A 26475-nucleotide genomic window follows, 5' to 3' on the forward strand; every position below is an offset into this window, starting at 1 on the left:
TGAAGGTGAAAACGCTTTGTTTTATGGTTCACGCTTGTACAAATAACTGTGATTAATTCAGCGGTTAAACTTCTAGGGGGGCACTGAAGGCTACTGATATATATTGTTTTAGTGCAATTCATGATTTTAAATTAGGGGGGGGGGGGGGGTTACGCCACTGATAAACTATCTTTTGTACATAATGTGGAATTGTAGATATTTATTGTGCACCATAGTGCAAGTATGAAATCAAACACTCAGTACTCGTTTGAAATCAGAGTATGGGAATGTTACTTTGATTATAAAATATGTATGTATGTTTTTTTCAAAATTACAACTGATATAGGTTGGGTGGCTCATGCAGTGACCAATGTGTTTCTACCAGTACTGTGAACTTGATTTGTATTTATGTGTGTGCTATATTAGGAATTCACTTCAAGACAAAATAGTAGAATGTTGACGACTTGTGTTACATATGAATGTAAAATGTGTTGAGAAACATGTAGAGAAAAGACTGTTGCAACCTGACGCCACTTCAGCGGTTGTGTAGAAAGTCTATGGAGAGTCAAGAAAATTTTCCAGAAATTTCCTAACAAAATTGAAAATGTTTCTCAGTCCCAGATTCATTGTCTTAATCATCATTTTTGCAATGACTGACCTTCATTGAGATGATTTATGAAGAAAAAAAGCAGCGTCAGGTTACAACATTCTTTTCATTGTAAACTGTAAATTTAAGAGGTGGCCTTTTAATATAAACTGAGGGGCAGTATGTAACATACAACGCCTGAATAAATCCCTGTTATCTGATTGGTGGGTCATTGATCATGTGGCATTGAATAATATGTCCCAACCTGTGGCCTGGCTGCACCACAAACACAATTTTTATATATCCCTTCCATGGTATATAAGAAAGTTTCATTGCACGGTCACACTATTGCCAATCGGATTCCAGAATTTATTCAGGTGCGGTACTATAAAACAAATAATTTACGTTTCACAGTCATGGAAAAAATGTTGCAACCTGACGCCACTTCCGCGATTGTGTACAAAGTCAATGGAGAGTCAAGAAAATTTTCTAAGTATTTCCTAACAAAATTGGAAATATTTCTCAGTCCCAGATTCATGTCTGATCATCATTTTTGCAATGAATGACCTTCATTGAGATGATATATGAAGAAAAAAGTGGCGTCAGGTTGCAACGTTTGTTCCTCATCCGGTTTTGCCATGTGGAATGGAACCCGTTCACGGAATTATTCTTACCATTGCACTCATCACTCGTTAACTTATTTGTTTATTAAAGGCTCACCATTGCCAATCGGATTCCAGGATTTATTCAGGCATGATATAAACAAAAAATTGTTGTTTCACAGTCGTGCAATGGAAAGAATAATTTCATCCAGCTTCACCTCGTGGAATGGACCATTTCATAATATGTCGCTTTATGAAATTATTCTTACCATTGCACTCATCACTCGTTAAACTTATGCGTTTACTAAAGGCTCACTATTGCCAATTAGATCCCAGGATTGATTCAGGCATGGTATAAACCAATAATGACTGATTCACAGTCGTGCAGTGGAAAGAATAATTTCATCCATTCTATTCTATTTCATCTATTCTATTCTATTCTATCCAGCTTAACCTCGTGCAATGGAACATTTTATCTGTCGCCTCGTGGAATTATTCTTACCATTGCACTCATCACTCGTTAAACTTATGTGTTTACTAAAGGCTAGCCTATACTCAAGACTCAAGTAAATACAAACATGAAGCTGTGATGTCATGGCAAGAACTTGTGCTGTACTACTTCAAAGTACACTCAATCGTGGCAAATTGTTCTGATCAACATGCTTAAGAAAAAATGGTTCATTGACTTGAAATTGTGTCCGTTAATTGCTTATGTTTGAAGCAAGCATTTTAATTTCCAACAACAAATATGAACCAGTAAATTGCAAAGAAAGTTGCAACCTGACGCTACTTCAGCGGTTGTGTACAAAGTCTATGGAGAGTCAAGAAAACTTTCTAAGTATTTCCTAACAAAATTGGAAATGTTCTCAGTCCCAGATTCATGTCTTATCGTTTTTGCAACTACTGACCTTCATTGAGATGATATATGAAGAAAAAAAAGCAGCGTCAGGTTGCAACAATCTTTCCGAAATGTTGTCCGTTAATTATTTATGTTTGAAGCAAGCTTTTTAATTTCCAACAGCAAATGTGAAACAATAAGTTTAATACAACCAAAACAATAGAGTGTTTGATGGAGACTTTAATGAAATAAAAAAAAAACACTGCTCGTTGTGGAGATAACTCAAGAAATGCCTGTTGTCCTGAGTTATTGTCTACTGTTTGGTCGTCGTTTTAAACAACACTTTTAATTTAAAAGTTTAAATACTTTGCAGAAAACACTGTTTTATTGTTATTTGCCAAACTTGCCTCTCCTTTAGTTTTCAATTTCTTGATCCAATCATTGAGGAATAAATTACATTTTAAAAAAATAATATAAATTAGGCCTCAGGCTATACATTATTTGTTTTTAGTATTAATATTTTAAATATATTTGATTCTCAGAACAACTTTAAATTTTTCAAAGAAGTAAATTTATGTTTGTGAGGCAAAAATAAACAAGGGTGGGATTCGAACCTGGGTCGCCTGATTGGGAGTCCTACGCCGGTCCACTAGAGCATACGGACGTTCAGTTACTAGGTTTCACCTTTTAATTATAACTGTCAGATAGACTTATCGTGGCTTTTCAGGTTGACGCCCATGCACGCTTAGACGTAATACGCAGTCTGACGATGTAAATCACTCGTTTGATTTTGGGTGAAGCTGTTTGAGTTGATCGAAATTTGATTGGAAAAGGGTAAAGGGTGTAAACTGAACTAAAATCGTGAAATTCCCTTAACTACAACTGGTACAATCTTATTTTCAGCACGAAACACGCGTGTTCAACGGATGCAAGGGAGTCTATTTTCTTTGTCAATTTCCTTTGTTGAATCTGGCGTTAACAATAAAATGTTTCCATTGAGGCCAAAGGATTAAACGCCGCGATCTTTTTTCACGCTTGAGTGCCTCTGAATGGGGAATATTGAAGCGGAAAATCACGAATTACAGCTCTTAGGAAGCGTTTTATCCCACATAATGATACTTTTTGAAGAGGAAATTGCATACTGAAAACAACTATAGTTTCCAAATGCAAAAAATCGCCGTATTTAAAAAGTCGAGGTAAAAAATTTTGAAAAATTTGGCCAAAACTTTCCTCTTTCCAACGTAAGTGGCGCTATATATATTTTATTCTCGCATGTGCCGTTGGTTAGCGCCATGGCGCTATATATGATTTTATTTCTCAGTGCGTGCTAGCCGCCTGATCTTATTTCCAAGCATATTTTATAAAGAAAACTTAAGAATAAGTTGAATGGGTCTTCAACTAAAACAATAGCATGAGGTCAGCGAGAAAATGCGATCCGAATAGAAGTCAACTTTAAGGGAACAAAACAGGCGCGTATACAAAGACTTATTTATAATTTAGCCAATTGGGCTAGGGGCGACCAATAACGGTCGCCCCTACAGAAAATTCCGCTAGAGGCGACCACTATTGTCGCCCCTAGCGGTATAACGCTTGTACCGCTGTGGGCGCCCTTTGTCGCCTCTAGCGGTATATATTAACGCGCGTACCGCTGGGGGCGACCACTATATTGTCGCCCCTAGCGGTATACCGCTGGGGGCGACCGATATTGTCGCCCATAGCGGTATATATTAATGCTTGTACGGCTGGGGGCGACCACTATTGTCGCCCCTAGCGGTATAACGCTTGTACCGCTGGGGGCGCCCTTTATTTTGTCGCCTCTAGCGGTATATATTAACGCGCGTACCGCTGGGGGCGACCACTATTGTCGCCCCTACTGCGGTATACCGCTGGGGGCGACCGATATTGTCGCCCATAGCGGTATATATTAATGCTTGTACGGCTGGGGGCGACCGTTATTGTCGCCCCTAGCGGTATACCGCTGGGGGCGACCGATATTGATCGCCCCAGAGGAACTTCCGCTAGGGGCGACCTTGTTGAATGGGTATAGAACTTAAACAATAGAGTGAGGTCAGCAAGAAAAATGCAATCCAGATATAAATCAACTTTAGCGGAACAAAACAGGCGTGTATTCCTTCCGTCCGTGTCCAAAGGCTTATTTATAATTTAGCCAAGGGCCAAGGCATGAAGCAAGAGGCAGCTAGGGGGAAGCAGGATTTTTTTCAGGCATGGGAATGGGATTCGAAAGGAGTCTCACCCTATAGAAAACATCATATTATTGTGGCAAAACAGGTATAGGGTCTACTTCATTAACGAATTAGATTTAAATTGATTGTACTGACAGCCCGTAAGCCGAGCGGGGGGGGGGGGGGGGGGGAAAGCACGCAAAATATTTTTATTGGGACTCGCCCTTCGGGACATATTTTTAAAAAGGTATATAAATCAGTGATTTGTTTAAATTATGATTTAAAATCATTAATGTATACAAAATCAAGCCAACCCCACCATCAACATGACCAATACCCTCCCACCTGCCGTACACACACGCTATAGCTAATGCGCTAACCAAATTAGCGCACGGTGCGAGAATGATATATATATAGCGCCACCTACGTTGGAAGAAAGAAAGTTTTGGCAAAATTTTTCCAAAAATTTTACCTCGACTTTTTAAATACGGCGAATTTTTGCATTTTGAAACTATAGTTGTTTTCAGTATGCAATTTCCTCTTCAAAAAGTATCATTATGTGGGATAAAATGCTGTATAAGTGCTGTAATTCGTGATTTTCCGCTTCAATATTCCCCATTCAGATGCACTCAAGCGTGAAAAAAGATCGCGGCGTTTAATCCTTTGGCCTCAATGGAAACATTTTATTGTTAACGCAAGATTCAACAAAGGAAATTAACAAAAGAACTAGGCTTCCCTGCATCCGTTGAACACGTGTGTTTCGTGCAGAAACCAAGGATTGTGCCGGTTTTGTTTCATAGAATTTCACGATTTGGGTTAAATTTATATCCTTTTACACCTTTTCAATCAAATTTGGATCAACCCAAACAGCAACAACTAAAATCAAAGGAGTTATTACTGTGGTCAGACTGTGTGTTACGTCTAAGCGTGCATGGGCGTCAACGTGAAAAGCCGCAAAAAGCCTGTCTTACAGTTATAATTAAGCAGAACACCCTAAACTATTGAATGCGTTTGCGTTTTTGTGGACCGGCGTAGGATTCGCTATCCGGCGACTCAAGTTCGAATCCCACCCTCGTTGTTTTTTATTTTTGCCTTCCCCCAAACCACAGTAAATATTTGAATGCGTCTAAAACGTATTTGAATTTTTGGTTGAATTTGAATATTCTTAAATAACAACCCTCATATTTCAGGTTTCATTTTCAATTCCTTTTCAATATACATGTAATTGGGTTTTTGTTTGTTGGGGAGGGGGTCATAGTATCTTAAAAGAAGCAACAATTTCAAGAAAGTTCCAAAGCATTTGTCATTTTAATTCTTTTCGACTGGAAAATTCTATATAAATATTTAATTAACAACGAGTTAATCACTGATTTTACAATTGGGATGATGCTTTGATAAGAAGCTAAAGATATTTATTTTTTTGTAATGGAAAACTCAAAATGTTTAATGCTTCATGCTTCATGCCAAAAAAATATATATATACCAGCACATGTAGAGCCAAACTGTTGAATACATGGAATTAGTACTGCATGGAACAAAAATTGCAAAAGGCAAAAATGCAAAAGTTGACGATTTTTGAACTGTTGTTTTAAATAAAAACTGATAAGGCTAGTTATTTTGTTTAGGCATTAAAGCAACCCTATTAAACTCAAGACATTTCTGTCTTACGAAATCGGGTTTGTAGAAAATATTGGAATACAAGTCACTTGAAATAAAGTGGCACAAAATTGACCCTAGGATAGGCAGGAGAGAATGCATGATGTCAAAGGTCATGAAGACAACACTGCTATGAATTTTCTCAGACTCTATATCCTCGTGAGATATTGATGCTTTGTTCAATCGAAGGGTACCATGCACCCACACCCAACCTTGCATCATTCAATGACATGACTGTTTACTGCCATAAGCAATTACTGTAATTACAAAACTTGTTCACGTAATTACAGAGAGCACAAGATTTCAGTCAATATCCTAAACCACATACCACAGATGGTTACTGAACATGCAAAACAGTCTAAACTGCAAGGAAGTTTATTAAAGGCAGGATCAGTCCAAGTCCAGTCCAGGATCGCTAATCTAGGATCTCCTCCTTATCGTATCTGTTCAGTGTCTGTGATAGCTGGGTGATGCCCTCTCTGTGATCCGGGCCCCGTCTCTCTCCACTAACCTGCTGATTGCATTTCTCCAGGAGTCAGTCTGGATGCCACAGCAGCTGCAAGGAGCGTACAAACCCGCCACAGCTCGGCAGCATCCTCCTGCCGAAGTTATTGTCCACACATCATCTTCCCTCTGACTGGGTCTGCAGCCTCACTGGCTGCTTCTCTGCTCACGTCATCAATTTCTATTAAAAACAAGAACACAGAAAAGGCACTTTTATTACATAAATGAAGTCAGCAAATCGTGATCCAGATTAAGAAGATAATCTTATTAGTTGAACCAAGTCCAAAAATGTGGGACTCTCCATGCAGACTCAACTTCAACTGACGGTGTAAACTTTTATTGTCTAATATCTCATTAATATCATGGCGATCGTGTAGCCTGTAGGGCCCCTGTTTTGTTTCGATCAAATGAGAGTCAAGAGTGTTTTTTATTACTCAAAAACGACATTTTCAACCGAAAGCAGACTTCTCTCAATATAATGACACTTTTTTGTAATTTTTGAACAGCTTTTTGGGGGGTAGAAATTACGATTTTCCTACGTGGTTTCCCGTCGAATTTAATTTTGTGAGTGTTAAATATCACGACGAATTGAACGAAATTTCAATTCAATGCAATAATGTACGTGTTTGGATTGAACTAACACTGCATTTTCTGTAATTATATTTCATTTTGTACTCAACGGTTCCCGTCAATTTTCTAAGTTTTTGTTTCATATATCATGAACAAACTTTGGACAAAATTTCAAGACAATGCAATGTGTTTTTCTGGAGTTATCGTGTCCACAAAGAGTGTTTTATGTTTGTTCAATTAAAATTGACTTGTGTTTGGATTGAATTTTTCGCGAATAATACGCTGTATTTTCTGTAAGCATACTTCATTTTTCTTCAACGGTTCCCATCCATTTTCATTCGTCGTGTGTCATATATCACGACCAATCGTCAGACGAAATTTCAATTCAATGCAATGTGTTTTTCTGGAGTTATCGTCTCCACAAAGAGTGTTTTATTTTTGCATAATTAAATCCGACTTCGGTTGGATATGGACATGATCATCCGCATTCACAGAAGTGATTGTGAAGCGCGCCCTCTTTTGGAAGAAATTGCTGTTGGCAAAATGTACTGGAGTGCCCAGGCTTTACGGGTGCACAATCCATCCGCCGAGGCTCATGAATAAAAGTTATATTCTCAAAATATTTTCTATATGAGAGTGGTTCTGAGAACGATACAATTAAAGAATTGAGGAGATATGGCAATGAACCTCCGGCCCGGACTTAATTGGGGCTTTCAATTCTGAGAATTTTGAATGCAATTGGGCTCGAAAGTGGCGCTTCATTTTGCCATGTTGTGGAGGGATCTTTTTTTCTCGGTTACTTCTCCGCTTTGGGGAAAATGGGGGTCGTCTTCTTTGGGTGAGAATATCTCGAAAAGACATGTTGATCATCATTTTTCTGTGCATCTTTAATACCTGTGAGAGTTCTGAGCATTTTTCAAAGAAATTTGAACTATGGGCATTTCGCACTAGCGTCTGAATTTTAATGCAGGGGTGCACTCCTACACAGCGCGCGTCAACACGGATGCACTATATTGAATAATACTAAAGAGAAGACTATCATGATTCAGGCAATATTACTGAATGTATTAACTCAATATTTTCTCAATCGCCAGACAGTTTCACAAGAACTCGTCCAACGACAAAAGTAATGTGACCGAAACAACTTGTGTTTTAACCGTGAACAAATCATGAGTTGACGTTCAATACAACAAACCACTCGTTGTTTAGAGCAATAATTTGTGAAATACCAAATGTATTATACTGGAACTTCGTCCAGTAATTTTCAATGATGTGTTATATTCATATTCAGAGTTAATTTATCGGAATTTACAAAACAGTACAAATAATGTGAGCAAAAACAACTTAATGTGTTAAACATGAAAAATACATTCCGAATGAATGTCATCATAGGAATGGCAAAATTACTTTACGGTTCGGGTGATAAGTCACAATTAACTGATTGAATTTAATTTTAATTTAATCTATGTTTTCTCTCCATATTTAAGAGGCTTGTGTTGCCAGTAATGCCCAACCTCTAGGCAAACTTTCAATCCAATAAAAAAACCTCTTAGTTCCAAAAGCAAATGTCAAACAATAAATTAAATTCAACCTCAATAGAGTGTACATGGTCAGCGCGAAAAATACAATCCGCATATAAGTCTAGTTAAATGGAATAAACAAAATACATGTACTCCTTCTGGAGATGATAACTCAAGAAATAACCATTGTCCTGAGTTAAAATGTTGTCTGCTATTTTCACAAGCAAAATGTCTAGCAATAAATTTAATACAACCAAAACAATAGAGTGTGGTCAGTGCGAAAAAAATAGGAAAATCAGTAGGGGGGGGGGGGCCTCGTACTCTATGGGAAGATGGATGATCAATTCCCACAGTGCACAATATAATATTACCTAATAGTGTACAGATGCCCCCTTCTCACAATTAGCTACCCATCTGGCGGATATGTATGTTATTATTATCAAGAAAAATTCAACAGTTTCCCCCGGGGGTGGTACCCCCACCCCCTAAACCCACCCTTCCCCCACCCCGTAGAACCGCGCCTGAGTTGTGGAGTTGATAACTCAAGAAAAACATGTTGTCCTGAATTGAAATTGTCTACTATTTGGTCGTGATGTTTTCAAACAACGATTTTTATTTTGAGAAACAAATATACTGTTGAGCAATTAATTTAATACAACCGGATATTTTTCCACGAAACTTAGGAATTATCCGCAGACGTTTGCCAACTCTTGCGTATTTTCTTTCAAAAGAGGGCGCGCTTTACTAATAGTGGTCACTAGCGTTTAATGTGTGCGCAGCGCGAAAAATGCAATCCAAATAAAAATCAACTGAAATGGAATAAAATCAACAAAATAGGCTCATTACCTGTTTTGCACTTCACAATCGTTGTTGATGCGAAGTATCAACAGCGTACACGAGATGGCAAGCATGAAAAACTAATCAGAAAATTGAATCAATCTTGCCATCAAAAATTACCAGGCTTCTTCCAAAAATGTATAATTACACGCTTTCAATAAATGCTCATGTAAACACTTACGAATCTCTTCGGGGTGAAGTGCTTGGACTTGGGTTCAATTCTGCTCCGTCCACTCCCGGCCTATCCTGACGAACAAACCTCTGTGCTTGGGCAACTTCTCAGTCCCACTTTGACCGAGACTATGTGCATGTATCATGTGCATTTGTTCATACTCCATCGAAGCCTGATATCGTCTCCACATGTGACACAAGTGCCTTTGGTTTGGGTCTTTTCCAATCAAGTTGAATTTTTGGTGGAGCTCACTCACGTTTTCTGGATGGAAGCGTCTGGCTTTCTACTTCGGCACTCACTTCCCTTTCCCACACTCCACTGCACTGTATAACATGCTAAAAAAAACCACTTTCAATAACAGGTGTGGGAGTAATACCAACAAAAGGAAAGACAGGATATACATTGTATTGTGAAACACATCTGGATTGACATTTAAACCAATGGAAGGTGAGAAAAACTCCCAGCTCTAACCTAACTCTGTACACAATTCCTTATACTTGAAAGGACAGCTGGTGTTAAAGGGAATGTCCAACATTTGCGTTTGCTGCAATGTTCAGAATAAATGGATTTAGAGGATTAGAATGTTATAGCAAATATTGTTAAACTGACTTGTTTCACGTTTTGGGCTTGTAGATGTTGGAAAAACCAAGAAAACCAGTCATGTTCTTGTAGTCTGGTTCCCTGGCCCCACTTATGATGAAAACAGAGCAATTCGTAGACTTTGGGGAATTGTAAGGTCCGAGAATCAGTCTGGCAGGCTTGTACCTCTTCACAGGTGTGTAATCAATTGCAAAGAAAATGCGGAACAACTAAATATGAAAAATTAGGAGCAGTTTCTGAAAATAAGCCAGTTTTCTCCAACGCTGGTTGGCTGACCAGCGCTGGAAAAATAGTTTTTCTTGAAAATGTCAGCACACCAGGAGCCACGATTTTTACAGGATTCTATAAGACTGTCATTCCCTAACAAGCCAGTAAGGTATGTCTTGATAATTTGATCATTTCGTTTTTTTTGATGTTTGCAAATGTTGTATCTTCCCTTTAAACAAAAGACCTATTTAATCAAACTTCTGCCGGGGACACGACAATGGAAAATCAGTGAAGATTCATGGCCTGATCAACTAATCTGTAGGGGTAAATACTACTCAAACTTTTTACTGTGAGGAACAGGATCATTACATTAAAAAAAGGGGTACAATAAAACTGATTTCTTCTGACAAAGGCAAGAAATGAGACAATGAGAGAGAGAACTTAATTAATGGGAATTATTTTATTTCTATAACTTCAACATTCTCTCAAACATTAACTGGATTGTTTGTGAAAGTAAAGAACCACACTACAGGATGAATATCAATTGTAGTTCATTAAGAATCACTTTAAACCTTTTTTTTCTGTAATATTTGTAAAGGAATTGAAGTAAGATTGACTTAGGTTTTGTCTTGCTCACAATCCCAAATTGTCCACATGCACAAAAAGGTATGGAAAAAAGCCATATAAAATCACGCTAATGACTGGCTGGTGACACCTTGGCTTTTGTTCAGATGGTCCATGGTTCAAATCTCACTACCTACAGACACACATTGCCATCTTTGTTTTCACACCAATTAATTGAAAAACAAATTGAGTAATTCCCTTGGAAAAAAAAAAAATTCTCTTGTCAATTCTGGCATCATTTTCACACTTCTAGTATCATACAAACTGTTTAAACTACTTAATGATAAAATTCCGCTTTGAATGCCAACACAAGTGTTTAAATACAATGCAAGGATGAACTGCACCCCTACAACCGTGAATGGATCGATCCATTAAACCCCGCCCATTGCACACATGAGGAAACAATAGGTACACCTCTTGAATGCCAAACTGCACACATGTTGGACTTGTGTGCACACACGTCGGATATTAAAGCAAGGCAGTGATTGGTCAAGGGGACATGGGGTGGGGCTTAATAGATTGCTTCATTAAGCCCCGCCCACTGCACACTTGAGTAAACAACATGTGTGTCTCCTCAATGCCACACTGCACACCTGCAAAGACATGTTTCACTTTACTCTCGAGGACAATGCTTTGTGTTTCCCTTTGTCCCTGTAATATAACACTTTCCCACAGATTCAGCACACACAGTCACAATAGAGGACGGTTTTCCAGCAAAAGAAAAATGCTCGAGGTCAACAAAGAATCTGTTGGTCTCCCTTTGTCTGTCTGTCCTCGGGTGTATGTTGTACATGTACACGCATGTCGGACTTGTGAGCACGCATGTCTGACCAAGGCTGTGATTGGTCAAGACGTAATGGGGCGTGGCTTAATGGATCGATCTATGACCAACTCTGAGAAAAATAGGAACTGATGTCAGTGGCTGAGGGCACAGACTTCACAGAACTACGCAGAAATATCTGCTTCACATTATGACAGCTACGTGTAACTTACATTAGTTGCAATGCAAATATTCCGGCACAAGTCAATTCAATCCTTAGCACACCAACAGAAAATCTGACGGAGCCGCTAAGCCAAACACTACAACAATGTAACCAGGTTGCTTACTGCCGGTTTCCAGCTGATAGGAGTCTGGGCAGAAAATTTTGGTAAAAGCAACATTGTCAGCCTAGCGGCGCCATCAAATTGGACCCGGATATATTTGTTAAACAATAATTCTTCTGAAATAAGATACATTTCCCTAAAAGTGATGGCATCTAAGCGGTGACACCCCCTCTGTGCTCTACAGCAGACCCGTCATCAAATCTTGGAGGGCCAGGTCCCGCTCTCTCGCTGGTCATCCCAATTCTCAACCTACGGGATTGAAAAGAAATTACCATTTATTAACCCTAACCTTCCCAAATCCTCCAAAGTCCTCTTTGCAAATAGGAGGAATTGATTGAAGTTACATTGCAAAAAACGTATGGCTGGTTTTGAAGGATGCACTGTGTTAAGGTCATGGGCCGGACCTTGTGTTGTTTATGCTCAGCCATAGATTATATAGTACTTGAAATCCTCCACACTGCTCCAGGATGTGACTGGCTCTGCCTCAACACACTGACAGTGATTGCTGGAGGATTTTGCAGGATTGAGGCAGTGGTCACCCCTCCAAGGACCACATTCGAGAAATAACGGAGGATATTGCAGGATTGAGGCTGTATGCAATTTTGTCATGGAGGCAGTTGGAGGATTTTGCAGGATTGAGGTTGCATCCTAGCAAAAATGCCTCAGAGGGAGTTAATTATAAGACCATTTTTTTAAAAAAGAATTCCATAATTAACTCATTGAAATGTACAATGTGCCAAGATTTCACAAAGTGAGTAATTTTTTTCACTGATTTGAAAGAGCATGTATACTTGGTATTTAAAGACGGATTGTCTGTGATCTTCAACAAATTCACCTTTCCTCCCAAGAGATTTCGAACCTTTCTACTTGATTGAAAGGGAAAAAATGTATAAATATTTGTATTTTATTTTGGGCACCTACACCAACAGATTTACCCTGCAAGCAGACTAGTTCCCTGTCCCTACAGTATTGACTGGTTGCAAATACTTAACAATTTCTGAAGGAATTTGTCCATAAGTTAATGTAGGCCAATTTTCTCTTTTGAAAAGATACAGAAATTGTCCATGTATCTTGAAATGTTTGAAACATCACAGAGTTCGTCATTCTGATGAATACACACTTTTTTTGGGTGAAAAAGTTAACAGTCCTATTAATTACAAGATATATAATTTAAAAACTCTAAGACTTTTATTTTTACACGTTAATTTTCCTATTCGAGGGTGCTTAAAAACTAACTTGATGAACTTTTAGCTCAGTGAATGCTATATATATTACGAGAAAACAATATTGTAGGATCTCAATTTCAATTCAAAAGTTGCCGAGTCAAGTTTTGAAATGTGCCGGAAATCAGCATCTGGAACACGTTCTCATTCAGTCAATTGCAGCTATGAGATGTCATGCACTGAACCGACAGACAATAGCACACCCATGCAACAAACTTGTACGTGTTCATCTTTTCAAACCGTGGACGAAAAATACCAGAGAACAAAAGAGAACAATATCGTCCACGATTCCCAGCATACGTCCATGATTGGGGTCCTGTACAAAACCTATGGGAGTCTTCCTAAAAGAGTACAAACAAAAGAGGGACAATAGAACGTCCACGATCGACGAAGAACACACGTTTGTATGTGTGTGAGTACTACACACCGTGTAAGTTATCCTTGTTTCACGGAATCAATCGTTGGTAGTAAAAACATTCATCCGAGGCACACTCACCCAAGCGAATGGACACATGGACTTGTAGACTTTCTTGAACCAATTGCAGCTCTCAAAGTCTTCTCCCTTTAGCTTGAGACAGCGGTGGTAGTCATAGTAATTCTGCCAGCAATTCTTGGTCTGGTTGGTGTTTGGGAAGCGGGCGTCGAAGGGGGCCGTCGTGTAGTTCTCGAGGGCTTCTTTGACATGCTCGTCACCCATGGTGCTGCTTGTTTTTCTGTTAAATATGTGAACAAAAAAATCAGTAAGGCCAAACAAAACAAATGGTGTGTTTACGGTAACGGCCTGAAAAAAATCCAGGTAGGTAGGTAGGGAAATAATTTTATTTTGTAATTTTTTTTTTCATTTCAGTTCTGCATGCCCATGCGTGTTCTTTCGCAAAAAATTGTATAAAACCACCTGAAAATGTTTGAACTTTAGAAGCTCTCTGGTGCATTTTAGAGCAACTCTGGGGGTCTTTATCTTAAGATTTTTCCTTGAAATTCAGAGGAGATCTTGTAGGTCACTAATATTTTTGTAATTAAAGAAAAAAAAATCAAAATTGTTAACTTAAAAAAGTAACATTTCACAACCTGTGTTTCATTGTTTCCTAACTAGAAAAGTATGAACTACATTTACATGTAAGATTCAAATTAAGAAATTAAGGTGGAAAAAAAAACAACTTTTGCTTCTGATTACATGCCTTTCAAAATAGCGTCAGTAGGTCGGAAAATTATTTTGCCAATTTTTTTGGGTGCTGATTAATGGAGTATCATTCGTACTAATCATAGAGCAAGGAATCATGTTTATTTTGTGCCTGGATTATTTTCATTTGCGCCACGAAAATTATCAAGACTGGCTATCAAAAGTGATTAAAACTTGCCTCACCTAATTAAAAATATATTTGAGGTCGGTGATTCCACTTTATGCTTAACATGCATCACGGCCGCTGGCACCGCCAACATTCCGCCTGGCTGGCCGAACATCGCGCTGTGCTCACGGCCCACGTGGCCGAAAATCTTGCACTACTGCAGAAACACGCTACGATGTTTCGCCACAAGTTCGAGCTTTGCAATCTCGTCATTTTAAACACATACACAGAAAGTAAAGATCACGTTCTGTGAATTAATTCGCAGAAATTCTCTCTCTCCAGCGATGTTTGTTTGGTAATATTTTTACGATCCAACTTCGGCTCACTACATCATCATGCTGTATGATACGAAGTATGGACTGGAGAGAGGCAGTAGTCACTGGTTCCAGTCCTTTATCATAGCATTGATTGCGTTAACTGGCGAAGGGAACCAGTGTACCATGATGTATGTTAGCTGGGTGCTGCTGGTGGTCGACAGAACACGTCATCGTGTGCATTTTGATCACACATGCATCGGAAAAACAGGATTTTGGTCAAGATTTTGCATGTCAAGATGAAATAATGTCGTATGTAACGAGTGCATTTTAATGGCGTGTATGATAATTGTATTGTGCATATCAGGGGCTAAAAAATGTGATCGGCATTTTTTTGTCGGCGTATCGGGCCGACCGCAATTCCAGCGTATCGGGTCGATACGCAGTACGCACCTTTGTACGTGGGGAGAGCCATGCCGTCCGTCGGCCAGCCAGGGTAGCCTGATGCGTTTGTGCAAAAATAATCGTACTTCGTAGTTTGAAAATTCAAGTTTTGGGATCGTCGCGATTTTCGCACGTTTAACACAGGTATGTTTGTGTAAAATCATGGTCAGATTCAAGTGTGGAAAATGGTTTTTGTTCGTGGCAAATAATTAAAAGTACTTGAAATGTTTGAAATTTGTCAATTATCAACCTTCAAAATGGCAATAAAAAGTTTGAGGTCGGCAAGTTGGCCGAAAAAATTCCAGGTCGGTCGGGTTACCGTAAACACACCATTTTTTTTGTTTGGCCTAAAGTAACTGGCAAACCACTGTTCCTTTACAGGCCTACTAGGCATTTTCTGCTGTACTAAGAATAACATTCATGTAAGATGATTGGACTTGTACTCACGTCACGCGCCTATGGAACAGAAAGGGCCAATATGTCAGAAACCTGAATTTTCATTTTCACGAAGAGCCACATATCTTTACTAATTAATTTCCACCAATTAACTGCTGTATTAAGTCTTATTACTGGGTTCATGTAAACATTCAGCTCTCGTAGAATCGTGTGATGGTTTCCTTGCTGCACAAAGTTGTTGCAAAGTAGTATTTTTTGCAGTTTTAAAATATGAGAAACTTCTTTCGAAAACTCTTTTCTTTAAAATTAACATATCATAGTACTAGTAGGGGCCTATCATTCATGCCTATGTTAGCCCCACTAGTGTGGCCGTCGGTATGCTGCGCTGAACCTAAGGCCACACACCGTGGTCCGCACACTACTGAGGACGTTTTCATAAAATTTGCAGGGAATTTCTTACATATGGTTGTATTCTACGATGTCCCATCTATCACTTCTGGGATGCTTAGGTGTAAGGATGTTCAATTTTCCGAGATATTCTTGAATCTTTCTGGAGCCCATATGCACTCGTGAAACGTCCGGTGATTGCAGCCATTTTGAATGTGACAAGAGATGACCTCAAGCTGTGACGTCGCGTTTATGCAAATTGCTTGTCGAGCGAGGGCGCGAGTTGCAAATGCGACGGCTGTTTCCTGTAGTGGCTGTACCATGCATTTATCGTCTGGGGGCCACGTGCACTGATCTCTATTCAGGATCTACGGCACAGGAAACAGCCATCGCATTTGCAACTCGCGCCCTCGCTCGACAAGCAATTTGCATAAACGCGACGTCACAGCTTGAGGTCATCTCTTGTCACATTCAAAATGGCTGCCATCACCGGACGTTTCACGAGTGCATATGGGCTCCAGAAAGATTCAAGAATATCTCGGAAAATTGAACATCATTACACCTAAGCATCCCAGAAGTGATAGATGGGACATCGTAAAATACAACCATATGTAAGAAATTCCCTGCAAATTTTATGAAAACGTCCTCAGTAGTGCGCGGACCACGGTGTGTGGCCTTAGGTTCAGCGCAGCATACCGACGGCCACACTAGTGGGGCTAGCCTATGTGGCTGTTCGTGAAAACGGTGACGAATTAGGCCTAACACACAGAATCGCACCGTATGGGTAATCCTTACTTTTAGGACCCCTTTCCTATATAAGGTTAAAAGACTCACCAAAACAGCTGACTATGACACTCTAAAGTGACATTCTGATATTTATTGACACATTTGAACATTTGGCATATGGCCAATGACACCTCTTGTCTTCAGCAGGTTTAATTTTGTAGAAAGAGGGCAGGGTTTTGATTTATGAGGGGTTAAAGACGACGATGACAAACAGAAAATAAATTTAAAAAGCAAGATGGCGAACTGCAAAAAAAGGTAGGAAAGTCACATTTTCTTTGAAAGTGCTTTCAAAATTATAACTAACATGAGTTTGTCTGAAGAAAAAAGACTTCTTTAGCCTGCAAAAGTCACTTTGGTACTGGACAGTCATCTGCAAGTCAGTTTTGAACAGAACTCGTACAAAATAGAGGTGTCCTAAAAGTAAGGATTACCACGGTATGGATGCCAAGGTACTGCGGAAAATCTTCAAAATTAGTGCAAAGGAGAAGTGCTTGAAGATGAAGTCAATAAAATAGTTTCAAAACAAAAGAAATAGGCCTAGGCCTAATGGGAACTTGAGCATGTTGAGAGGATATTAAGAATTGATATGTCCGGAAATTGGGCATGGGTGATGTGTGGGGAAATTTCGTACCAAGTTGCAGTTAAGATACACACTTTTTGGCTCCTTTTTACACATTGAATGCTTATTCTTACAATTGATCAAATGCCCTGCATTGATACCTTGATATCCATACTTACATTTTCTGGTTGTAGCAGAGATTTCTCACGAAAATTCTCACCAAATTTCACACCGATTTTTGTTCCACTTTTCGCCGGTACTCTTCAACGCACTGTTGTTATGAGAACTTGTAACCGCCGCACGCTTGCACTGTGCCAGGTAGTTAAATGGATGCGTTGACCAGACTATTACGAATGCACGTACGCTCTTGGGCAATGGCAGAGGGCGCTATTTGAACTTCATATCAGAGAAACTTTTTTTCCAAACATTTAAGTTTCGATTAACAAATGGTCAAAGGCAGGTGAATCAAGGTAAAATGCTGATGTTCACGTTTGATAGTTCAGTTCGTTGGGAGTCTGTAGTTCATTTTGGCGTGACGCGTATATGACATATCAAGCAGTACCCAAAATAGGGGGGAGGGGGAGTATCGGAGGGCGACACGCCCCCCGGTTCAAGGCTTAACCACCCCCCCCCAGCCCATTCCCCCCCCCCGGTCTTGGCCCCTCGCTCGGATTTTGCTGAAACCCAGTGTATTAGAAATTTGTAATGGTAAAATAATTTGAACAAATAATTGGAAGCTGATTTATTGGGCGCTCAAATTTATATTTATAGTGGCATAAATGGAAAACAAAATTCGCAAAAAATGTCCAAAATAATGATCAATGCATGCACAATGAAGACTTTAGAAGCATTTGTGTGCTTCAGTAATTTATCGAGACTTAAGACAGAAACCACCCTTCCTTGCGCACCGCCCACAAAAAAACACCCCTGTTTTCGCTGAGACATTATCGGCAAAATTACCTGGGCCTGTATTCATCAGAAGGGGGGGGGGCTGTTTGTAACTTTATTCATGACATCACATTTGGTTATATGGGCGTGCGGGGCACAAACATAGTTCAGTTCAACACAAATACATCAATTACTTCTGTTTCCGAAGTATAGCGTTATTGTTTCAGAACCAAAGTCGCGTTCTTTTAGACCCATTTTCTGAAAGAGAATGAAAACTTGTTTGTGTTCCTTCCTCCATGCTTGGACCAATCGAGTTAACTCGATGTACGAATCGACTCGGCTCCCGCCTTCGGTATAAAGTTACAAAGTCATGCAATGCGAGACCAAGTTTGCAGTCATTCGTCAGTGTCATTTCGTCTATGATTACACTAACCTTACACCGCCCGTAACCTTTGTGTACCGTATGTTTGTTATCCGTTCATTATCCGGTTCCAAAGTCCGCCGAAATTACAATGAATAATTCGAGTACCCGATATTATTTCACCGCCCAAAGACACAGACGTATTATGCGCACTCACGGCATGGCAATGAGTGCATGCTCACAAAAATTCCCGAACAGTATAAATTCGCGCCATATTTTCCCTTACTTTGTGAGCTCAGTACTGCGTTTTTATGGGAGATGATCTGCAGGTAAAGGATTAAGGACGGAATAGGAAGAAATTTTCAGGATGAATCGTTTTCACGAAGCAGCTCGGGAGGGCCATTTGGATTTACTGCGAGACGCGACTCGACGCGATGCCAACAAGCCAGACGATACGGGCCGTACGCCCACGGTATGGGCGGCCTACGAAGGCAACACAGATGCGTTACGTCTGCTCGTGTCCAGAGGGTACGTATTTGAAGCAATCCAACCACTTTTTAATAATCGTTAACCTAAAAAATTAACCGGGTATGTTTAGAAAAAGGGTCGATGATATATTTTGGTGTCAAATTCTGCGTCCCGCTTTTTGACTTTTCGAGGTCCAAGATATTTGAGGATTCTCTGGATCATTTCAAGGATCCTTTTGACTGGAAAACCATGGAAAAAGTGTCATTTTAACCCCAAAAGGTGTCATATTTTACATGAGAAGTATTCGGTGAAATGAAACCATGGGTCAACTCTAACGAGTAGCATGGGCAATTTAAAGTTGTTGCAAGTGACTTTTTTAAAAAATATATTATTTTGACACACGGTCATTGAGATTTGACAGTTATTAGGATTAATTGGACAGCTTTTTTGGTTGGGTTTTCGACCACGCCCTTCCCCGACTACATGCCTGTTAGGCCAACCCCCAGTTCCCTGGCCTAGTCGAGATGCTAGAAAAGAGGCGGCGATATTTGCTGCAGTAAGGTGTACGGTAATATTAGGATAATTATCAGCTCAATATAGTCAAGTTGTGTGTCACATTGCGATTTGTGCAAGTATGGCTATCGAATATCTTGTAAAGATTGGCCATCAGAGGATGGACTATATTATAACCCGGATATACAGATAACAATGAAGTAACATAACTGAGGGCAAAGAAGCAAGTTCGGTTGAGGGCGCATGATTGTATATCCCAATTAGTGGTGTGCACGTTGCTCCATGCGCATTGTCACATTGACTATGACTTGAAGAAGTCTTTATGAAATGGTCCAATCGATATCGTCATAGGCTAAAATCGTCACTTTTCAGAGGAACACTATAGTTATGACTATGATCAGGCCCGGTCCTGCATGGAGGAGGGACTACCCCCCCCCCTCCCCGGCGAACGACGTTGACTGAGTTTAGGTTGTCACAAAGCAAACTTGTTCCAGTGTGAGTCAACAACATGATTTTCCGAGATGTTCCACGTTAGTCTAGAACAGTTTCCAAAACGTTTGCTATTTTCAGGAAAATTCCTATTCTTTTACATATTTTTTATTAAATTTCACATAATTTCCCTGAAATTGAGCGGACTTAAAAAACCGTCAATTTCTTCGCCCCAGTTTTAGTCAAGAGGTGGAGTGATGACGGTTATCAATTCAGCAGGTTCTTTTCTCAACTATGGTCTCCGGTGATCAAACATTACCAGCCATCGGTGCTATCGTCTGATAAGTTTTCAAATGTTGCGTATTCTCAAAGTGTTATCAGATTGATTGACATAATCTGCGATCTTTGGTACTGAAGTTAAAAGCCGCATTTAATCTGCGGCTTTTCCCACATGAGCCGCTTTCATTTCAACCAGCATATATTGCGAAATTCAAAATTTCAATCCTAACATATTATTTTTGACGCAGATAATAAGACTTGTCATTAGTCACATTATGAAACGAACCAAGATCCGAAATCCGGCCTGGTGCTAAAGTCATTATACGCACGCCTGGATTTTCGTTGTTTGTAGAATCCTTTAATTCCATCTTTTGGAATATCTGCTGGTGTGCCTAAAAGTATTTTTATTTGGTCATTAAAACTCCATCAACAGTCAACCCAGTGCACTTCTGGTTGACAATGTCAAGGTAAAACATCCACTAACATTTTTTTTTTACCGGGTATGGATGTCACATGATCTATTGTGTTTATTATTAGCCGGACTGGCAGCTATTGAACTTGGGAACGAAGTTCAACAAGTTATACCTATCGATCCCTATAATAATTGCATGCACCATGTGTCAACAAACCCCGCGAATTCTGTGTTAGATTAAGATAGTTACCGGTAGGATTATGTCAAGTGCTGGATAAGAGAGACCTACATGTACCAGCATTTTTAGGTTTCTGTTCGCCAGATTTGTGCTGATAGGGAAAGGTCATTATTTTCTCATTTATTTTCCCCTGAAACTATTTTGTAAGCATTTAATAATCGAACCGAAACTTCTAAACTTTGGTTTGGTATTGCTACGGTATTTGACATCCCTGATATCCAAGAAAATTGAGTCGCAGAGCGTAAGGGTCACTGTAACACCTCATTATATGATAAAGCTATTATTTAGAGTCTGAATCTGAAATCGAAATAAGAGGAGGTTTGAAGAATATGGATATGATCGGGGTGTTATAACATTGTGAGGTAGGCCTATACACCGCATCATCTTCAGATTCTATGCCGATTTTCACTCAACCAAAAAAAAGTCCCCCTATTAGTATTACTTTTTTGTCCAACTCAAAAATTACTGCGCAAATCTCGCTCACATAACGACTAATCAGTACAGAAATTCCTTAGCAATCCAGCCAAACTGTTTATTTGGCCCAAAACAGTGACACTGTGTACGAAATTATGCAATTTACGACAAACGATACCGAAAAAAAATCACTTTTGTAAAAACGTGCAAGTTACACGTGTATAATTAAAGTGCACCTTATTTCGGAATAATTTTGTCCTAATTGCATAATTTCGTACACATTGCCACTGTTTTGGGCCACATAAAGAGAGTGTTGCTAAGGAATTTCTGTACTGATTACTGAGTCGATATTTTGAGCGAGAGGTGCTCAGTAGTTAGTTGAGTTAAAGTAAAAGTAAAGGGGACGAATCTGTGTTCACAGGAACGGAGTGCCCATCTCTCTTTCGTTTATAACGATTGGGCCAGACTCATATGCCGCTATGGGGGGATCGCAACTCCTCCTCCACAGCGAGTCTGTTATACCTTCCCAGCATTGATTAATGCCAGTACTCATTTTACACCTGGGTTAAGAGGACTTGAGGTAAAGCGCCTTGCTCAGGGGCACAACACGGTTGGCCACGCCGGGGCTTGAACCCACAATAAACTTACGATCATGAGGCCTGTGCTCCACCGCTAGACAAATCCGTCAAATTGATGTCAATAGAAAGAGCCAGGGTTGTCTAATTAATTTAGCAGGGCATGTGAAGCTGTTGCGCCAAAAATATATTTCATTATTTTCATTTTAAAAGACAATTTGCCGACTTGATTGCATCATGCAGCAGATAAGTAAATCCACCTTATCATATCAACTCGCACCATAGACAAGTGACATATTAACCATCATAATGATAACGGCTTAATAATAATCCTCTTCAAAATCAATATAAGAAGTCTACTGAGTCTACCCACACAGTGAAATAATTATGGCCAACCAGGGTTTCCCCAAAATAATCTTTTATAGTCCAATGATTGAAGGAATTATGGCACTCGCTCCGGGCACATTCCAGGCATGGAACGGAGTATAACCCACTGAGCACCATGGAGCATTGTGTATAGCTCCTTGGAATCACCAACGTACTATCCGAGTTTTCCCCCTCCCCGCCCCCACATGCCACCCCCACCCCATCCGCCAATGGGGATACAACATTGCTCAAATCACGCTGAATGTCGATATATGTAAAAAGACTCACTTATACCTCAGTAAAATGCGCTGTGATATGAAACAAGTGAAGTTTACTCTTCGAACATTGATGGGTAGGTGAAATTTTCAGAAACTTGATATAAAGCGAACTTTGCAGAGAGGTTTGCGGATACACCATTTTGATCCCACTACCTCAGTCCGGGGAATATAATCTTTGGTAGAACCACAAGTCAGTCCCTGCTCAGACTTGACCCAGAATTATTATGTACGTTCCAAGGTCAAAATTACATTTTTTTTTCGGGGTCAAGATTGACACTTTTCTGGGTCAATATATGGCACTTAGGCCATGGTTTCCGGGTTAAAATGACCCGGAAATGATCCAGACCAGAGATGTAACTGTAACCCTATAAAAGTCATAGGTAAAAAAAACCCGGGTGCGTTCGAGCGTGTTACTCTTGCTACCCTAGTGCAGGAAAATGTTGCGTGCGCATTAGGCTCTCGGTGCAAGAGTATATTTCCCGGTCTGACCGAGAGTATACTCAGCATGAATCTGGGTAGTCTCCCGAGTCAAAATGATACATTTCTGGATCATTTCCCTGGTCATTTTTAACCCGGCCAAACCATGGCCAAAGTGTCATATAAAAATTATTGACCCAGAAAAGTGTCAATTTTTGACCCGTGCTAACCCGCTGGTCGTACCCCTGTTGTTCGTGCGCTTAGGAGTATACTTGTGTTAACACGCTCGAACACAAGTACCCCTTGATGTTTATTGTAGGGCACATCAATGATGACTAGAGTCACTGTTGAGGAGTTTCTTCTCAACTCACACGTATTTGTCGACTGCCCTTTTCTTGACTACAGAGGCAACCCAGACCTGTGTGACATCCAGGGCCACACGGCACTCCACTACGCCGCCCTCTCCGGCCACGTCAACACTGTGACTTTCCTGGTGTCCTTCGGCTGCAACGTCTGGTCCCTGACCAACGACTACCGCACGGCCAAGGACCTGGCTGCCGAGAACAACCACAAAGCCTGCCTGGCTTTCCTGGACGAGGTGGCAGCTGAACAGTCGGCCAAAAGCCCCAAAGAGGTCAAGAAGCTGAAGGAGAAGGCCCTGGTGGAAGCAGACAAGCGAGTCAAGAAGCTGCGCAAGATGCAGGCCGAGCACACCAAGTGGCTAAAGAAAGAGGAGAAGAAAGAATCGGCCAAGCAGGGCGGCCTGTACAAGAAGAAAGCTGGAGGCAGGAGTGTAGGCTCCAGCCCGGTGGTCGGTAGGGCACATGAGCATTCCCACAGACACAGCACCGGGGCGCTGTTCTCCGAGATCACATCCTCCAACGGGGCTGCCAACAAAAGGGGGCGGTCTCAATCGTCACTGATGCCCGGTACCAGCTACTCCGAGGACAACCGCAGCGGATCAACGGCTGGCTCCAGGTCCAGCATTAGTGAGGGCGGAAATGACAACGACAGCGGTGACGAGGACAAGGACAGGCGGCCCGACATTAGAGAGCAGAGCTTCTGGCAGCCCGCGTTTGCCGGTTCTATGATACAGAGCTTACCGCCGAGAAAGCCCGGAGATGGAGTCGATACATTGGAGGAAGACCTACTCAACAACCTGGACATCGAGCACGACTACAGGACAACCAACAGCGATCCCAAGGTCCCCCAAATACACGTGTCCAAGCCCGAGGAGGATCGTAAACAATCGTCAACTGATCAGAACTCCAACGGCCTGGACTGGAATCCAGACGTTCTAGACGACGATGACGACGAGGATGTCCGGCCGGGGACCAGCGATCTAGAGTTCTTCCTTGCGACGCACAATCTCCTTGATTACCTGCCGGTGTTCACCGGGGAAGAGATCGATCTCACGGCGCTCATGCTGCTGAGTGATGATGACTTTATGAAGCTCGGCCTGCCTCTGGGCCCGAGGAGGAAACTGACTGATGCCATTTCTCGACGAAGGCACGCCATGAATAACCCGGGAGTCATGACAGACACACACCTGTAAAATCGCGTTAACTTGGGTGCCCAGTAAATTAAGCTTGATCAGTACTGATACTCAGTAGCTGGTAGTGGTACCAGACTATTACAAGCAACCATCACGTTGATTCTAAATACGAATATGACATGTCGGCGGGATTTCACCAAAGTGACGCTTCACAACTTTTTGGACAGGCCTGCTATTGGACTATTTGTCACATATCACCTGGTGCAAAATATTCTACATCTGTAACTGCATGGACTGAGTAAAATACAGGGTGAGTGCAAAAAAACGAAACCCAAATGGCAGGAACAATTTTTGAATGAAATTTTGCTTGTAGCACTTTCAAAATCTCGGATATGAAAGCCCAGACATTATAAGCTTTCTTTTAGTACAAGAATCATTCAAATCACCCATGTGCTTTTCAAGTTCCGGAACGGAACACAAACGCCGTTTTAAAGTTCTGTCCGCGGATCACAAAAAAAGTAAGTGTTCATTCTCATAGGGATGCATGTGAATTGTTTTCTTTTTGCTGAAAGAACAATTACCTTTTTTGTGATCCGTGAACAGAACTTTAAAACGGTGTTTGTGCTCATTATTTCGTTACTTGAAAAGTACATTGTTGATTTGATTGTATTAATATAAAGCTCATTGATTGGGCTTTCATATCCTGGATTTCAAAAGTGCTACAGGTAAAACTTCATTCAAAAATTGGTTCTGCAATTTGGTTTTGGTTTTTTTTTACTCACCCTGTACACAAAGACCAATGGTCTTTTTAAAAATAGCTTCACATTGGATTTAACGTCTGTATCGATATACATTGTGTACAAACAAGATGGCTAACTATGACTAAAATGAGATATAATATGCCATGGTGGCAGAATATTTCATAATAAAATTGCCGACAAAATGCGCGAAAAATAATTCTATAATTATAGGACCAAGATTCTCTATGAGAGGTATTTGGTACTAGAAAATACAATGTAAATATATCAATTAAGTATGGTCATATGTCGATCAATTTTTCCAAACTTCTCAAATTCTCTCGACGCCAACCAATGTACATACACAATAGATATCAAATATTATATGTTACTCTATATAAAGAAAATACTTTAAAAAAGAACAACCTTTTTTCATTCAATTTGGTACGTACTTAATTCCTAAGAAGTGTATTCTGACTAGTAATGTTTTCAAAGACAAGTTCTGAGCTTTTTCTTGAAAAAAAGGAAGCGTTTGTTCTTTTTCCCCTCCTTTCTTGTTGGTTTACCTTTACATTAACACAGTGAAATACGATGTGGAGTATCCGCTGTTTGACCAACGTGACGTCACGCGATCGCTAAACCAATCGTCTTGCTCGAATTTCTGCCGAACTTTTGTTGTTGTTTTCCCTTTCTTTTTTTAACATAAGAACCTAAAATTCATTGATCGTTTCAGGTAGATTTAGGATGAAGCTGTATGTATACTCATTTTTGACGATGTTGGCTGAAATATATTAAATCTCCAATAGTTGTATTCATAGATATAAATTTGTGAATGAAAGGTATTCATTCAATAAAGTCCAGCAAGTCAACAAAAAGATGTACATCTTTACCTATGTTATGAAACATCGAGAAAAGCGTTGAAATGCATGACGTTTCACATTGGTTACATGACAAGAATTGACTTAGTAGCACAAAACTTATCGATTTCCTTTTGAAAACCATTCATATAATTATAACTTAGGCTAGCTACCCTTTACCTACATGTTTGCAAATTTCAAAATCGACCGTAAAAAAACGCACGTGTTGAAAATTCAAAACGAAAGTACATGTATGCATGGTTTAATTTTGTATACCTATTTTTTTGTGATAACAAAAGAAAATGCTTATCCTCTCACTAGGTAGAATTACTAATTCTTAAGGTCAAACCTATTAAAATATGTTTTCAAGA

The 26475-nt window shown here is 40.1% G+C and overlaps 2 protein-coding genes and 1 long non-coding RNA gene across 3 annotated transcripts; 1 reads left to right on the top strand and 2 right to left on the bottom strand.

Annotated features, from left to right (window-relative positions):
- Nucleotides 1–5474: 5474 nt before the first annotated feature.
- Nucleotides 5475–9815, bottom strand: LOC119735480. The gene is made up of 2 exons (XR_005272182.1): nucleotides 9457–9815; nucleotides 5475–6529 (listed from the first exon to the last, which is right to left on the bottom strand). It is a non-coding gene; the product is annotated as an uncharacterized LOC119735480 (long non-coding RNA).
- Nucleotides 9816–10695: 880 nt separating this feature from the next.
- On the bottom strand, nucleotides 10696–17667 carry LOC119735930 (cytochrome c oxidase subunit 6B1-like). The gene is made up of 3 exons (XM_038209884.1): nucleotides 17557–17667; nucleotides 13702–13918; nucleotides 10696–12231 (listed from the first exon to the last, which is right to left on the bottom strand). The coding sequence occupies exons 2-3, from the start codon at nucleotides 13900–13902 to the stop codon at nucleotides 12178–12180; spliced, it is 255 nt and encodes an 84-aa protein (XP_038065812.1). The 5' UTR covers nucleotides 13903–13918; nucleotides 17557–17667; the 3' UTR covers nucleotides 10696–12177.
- A 1150-nt stretch (nucleotides 17668–18817) lies between these two features.
- On the top strand, nucleotides 18818–24863 carry LOC119735132 (Usher syndrome type-1G protein homolog). Its single transcript, XM_038208830.1, has 2 exons — nucleotides 18818–19154; nucleotides 23421–24863. The coding sequence occupies exons 1-2, from the start codon at nucleotides 18994–18996 to the stop codon at nucleotides 24568–24570; spliced, it is 1311 nt and encodes a 436-aa protein (XP_038064758.1). The 5' UTR covers nucleotides 18818–18993; the 3' UTR covers nucleotides 24571–24863.
- The last annotated feature ends 1612 nt before the right edge of the window (nucleotides 24864–26475 follow it).

The sequence above is a fragment of the Patiria miniata genome, unplaced genomic scaffold, assembly GCF_015706575.1.
Source record: "Patiria miniata isolate m_02_andy unplaced genomic scaffold, ASM1570657v1 HiC_scaffold_29, whole genome shotgun sequence".
Classification (NCBI taxonomy): Eukaryota; Metazoa; Echinodermata; class Asteroidea; order Valvatida; family Asterinidae; genus Patiria; species Patiria miniata.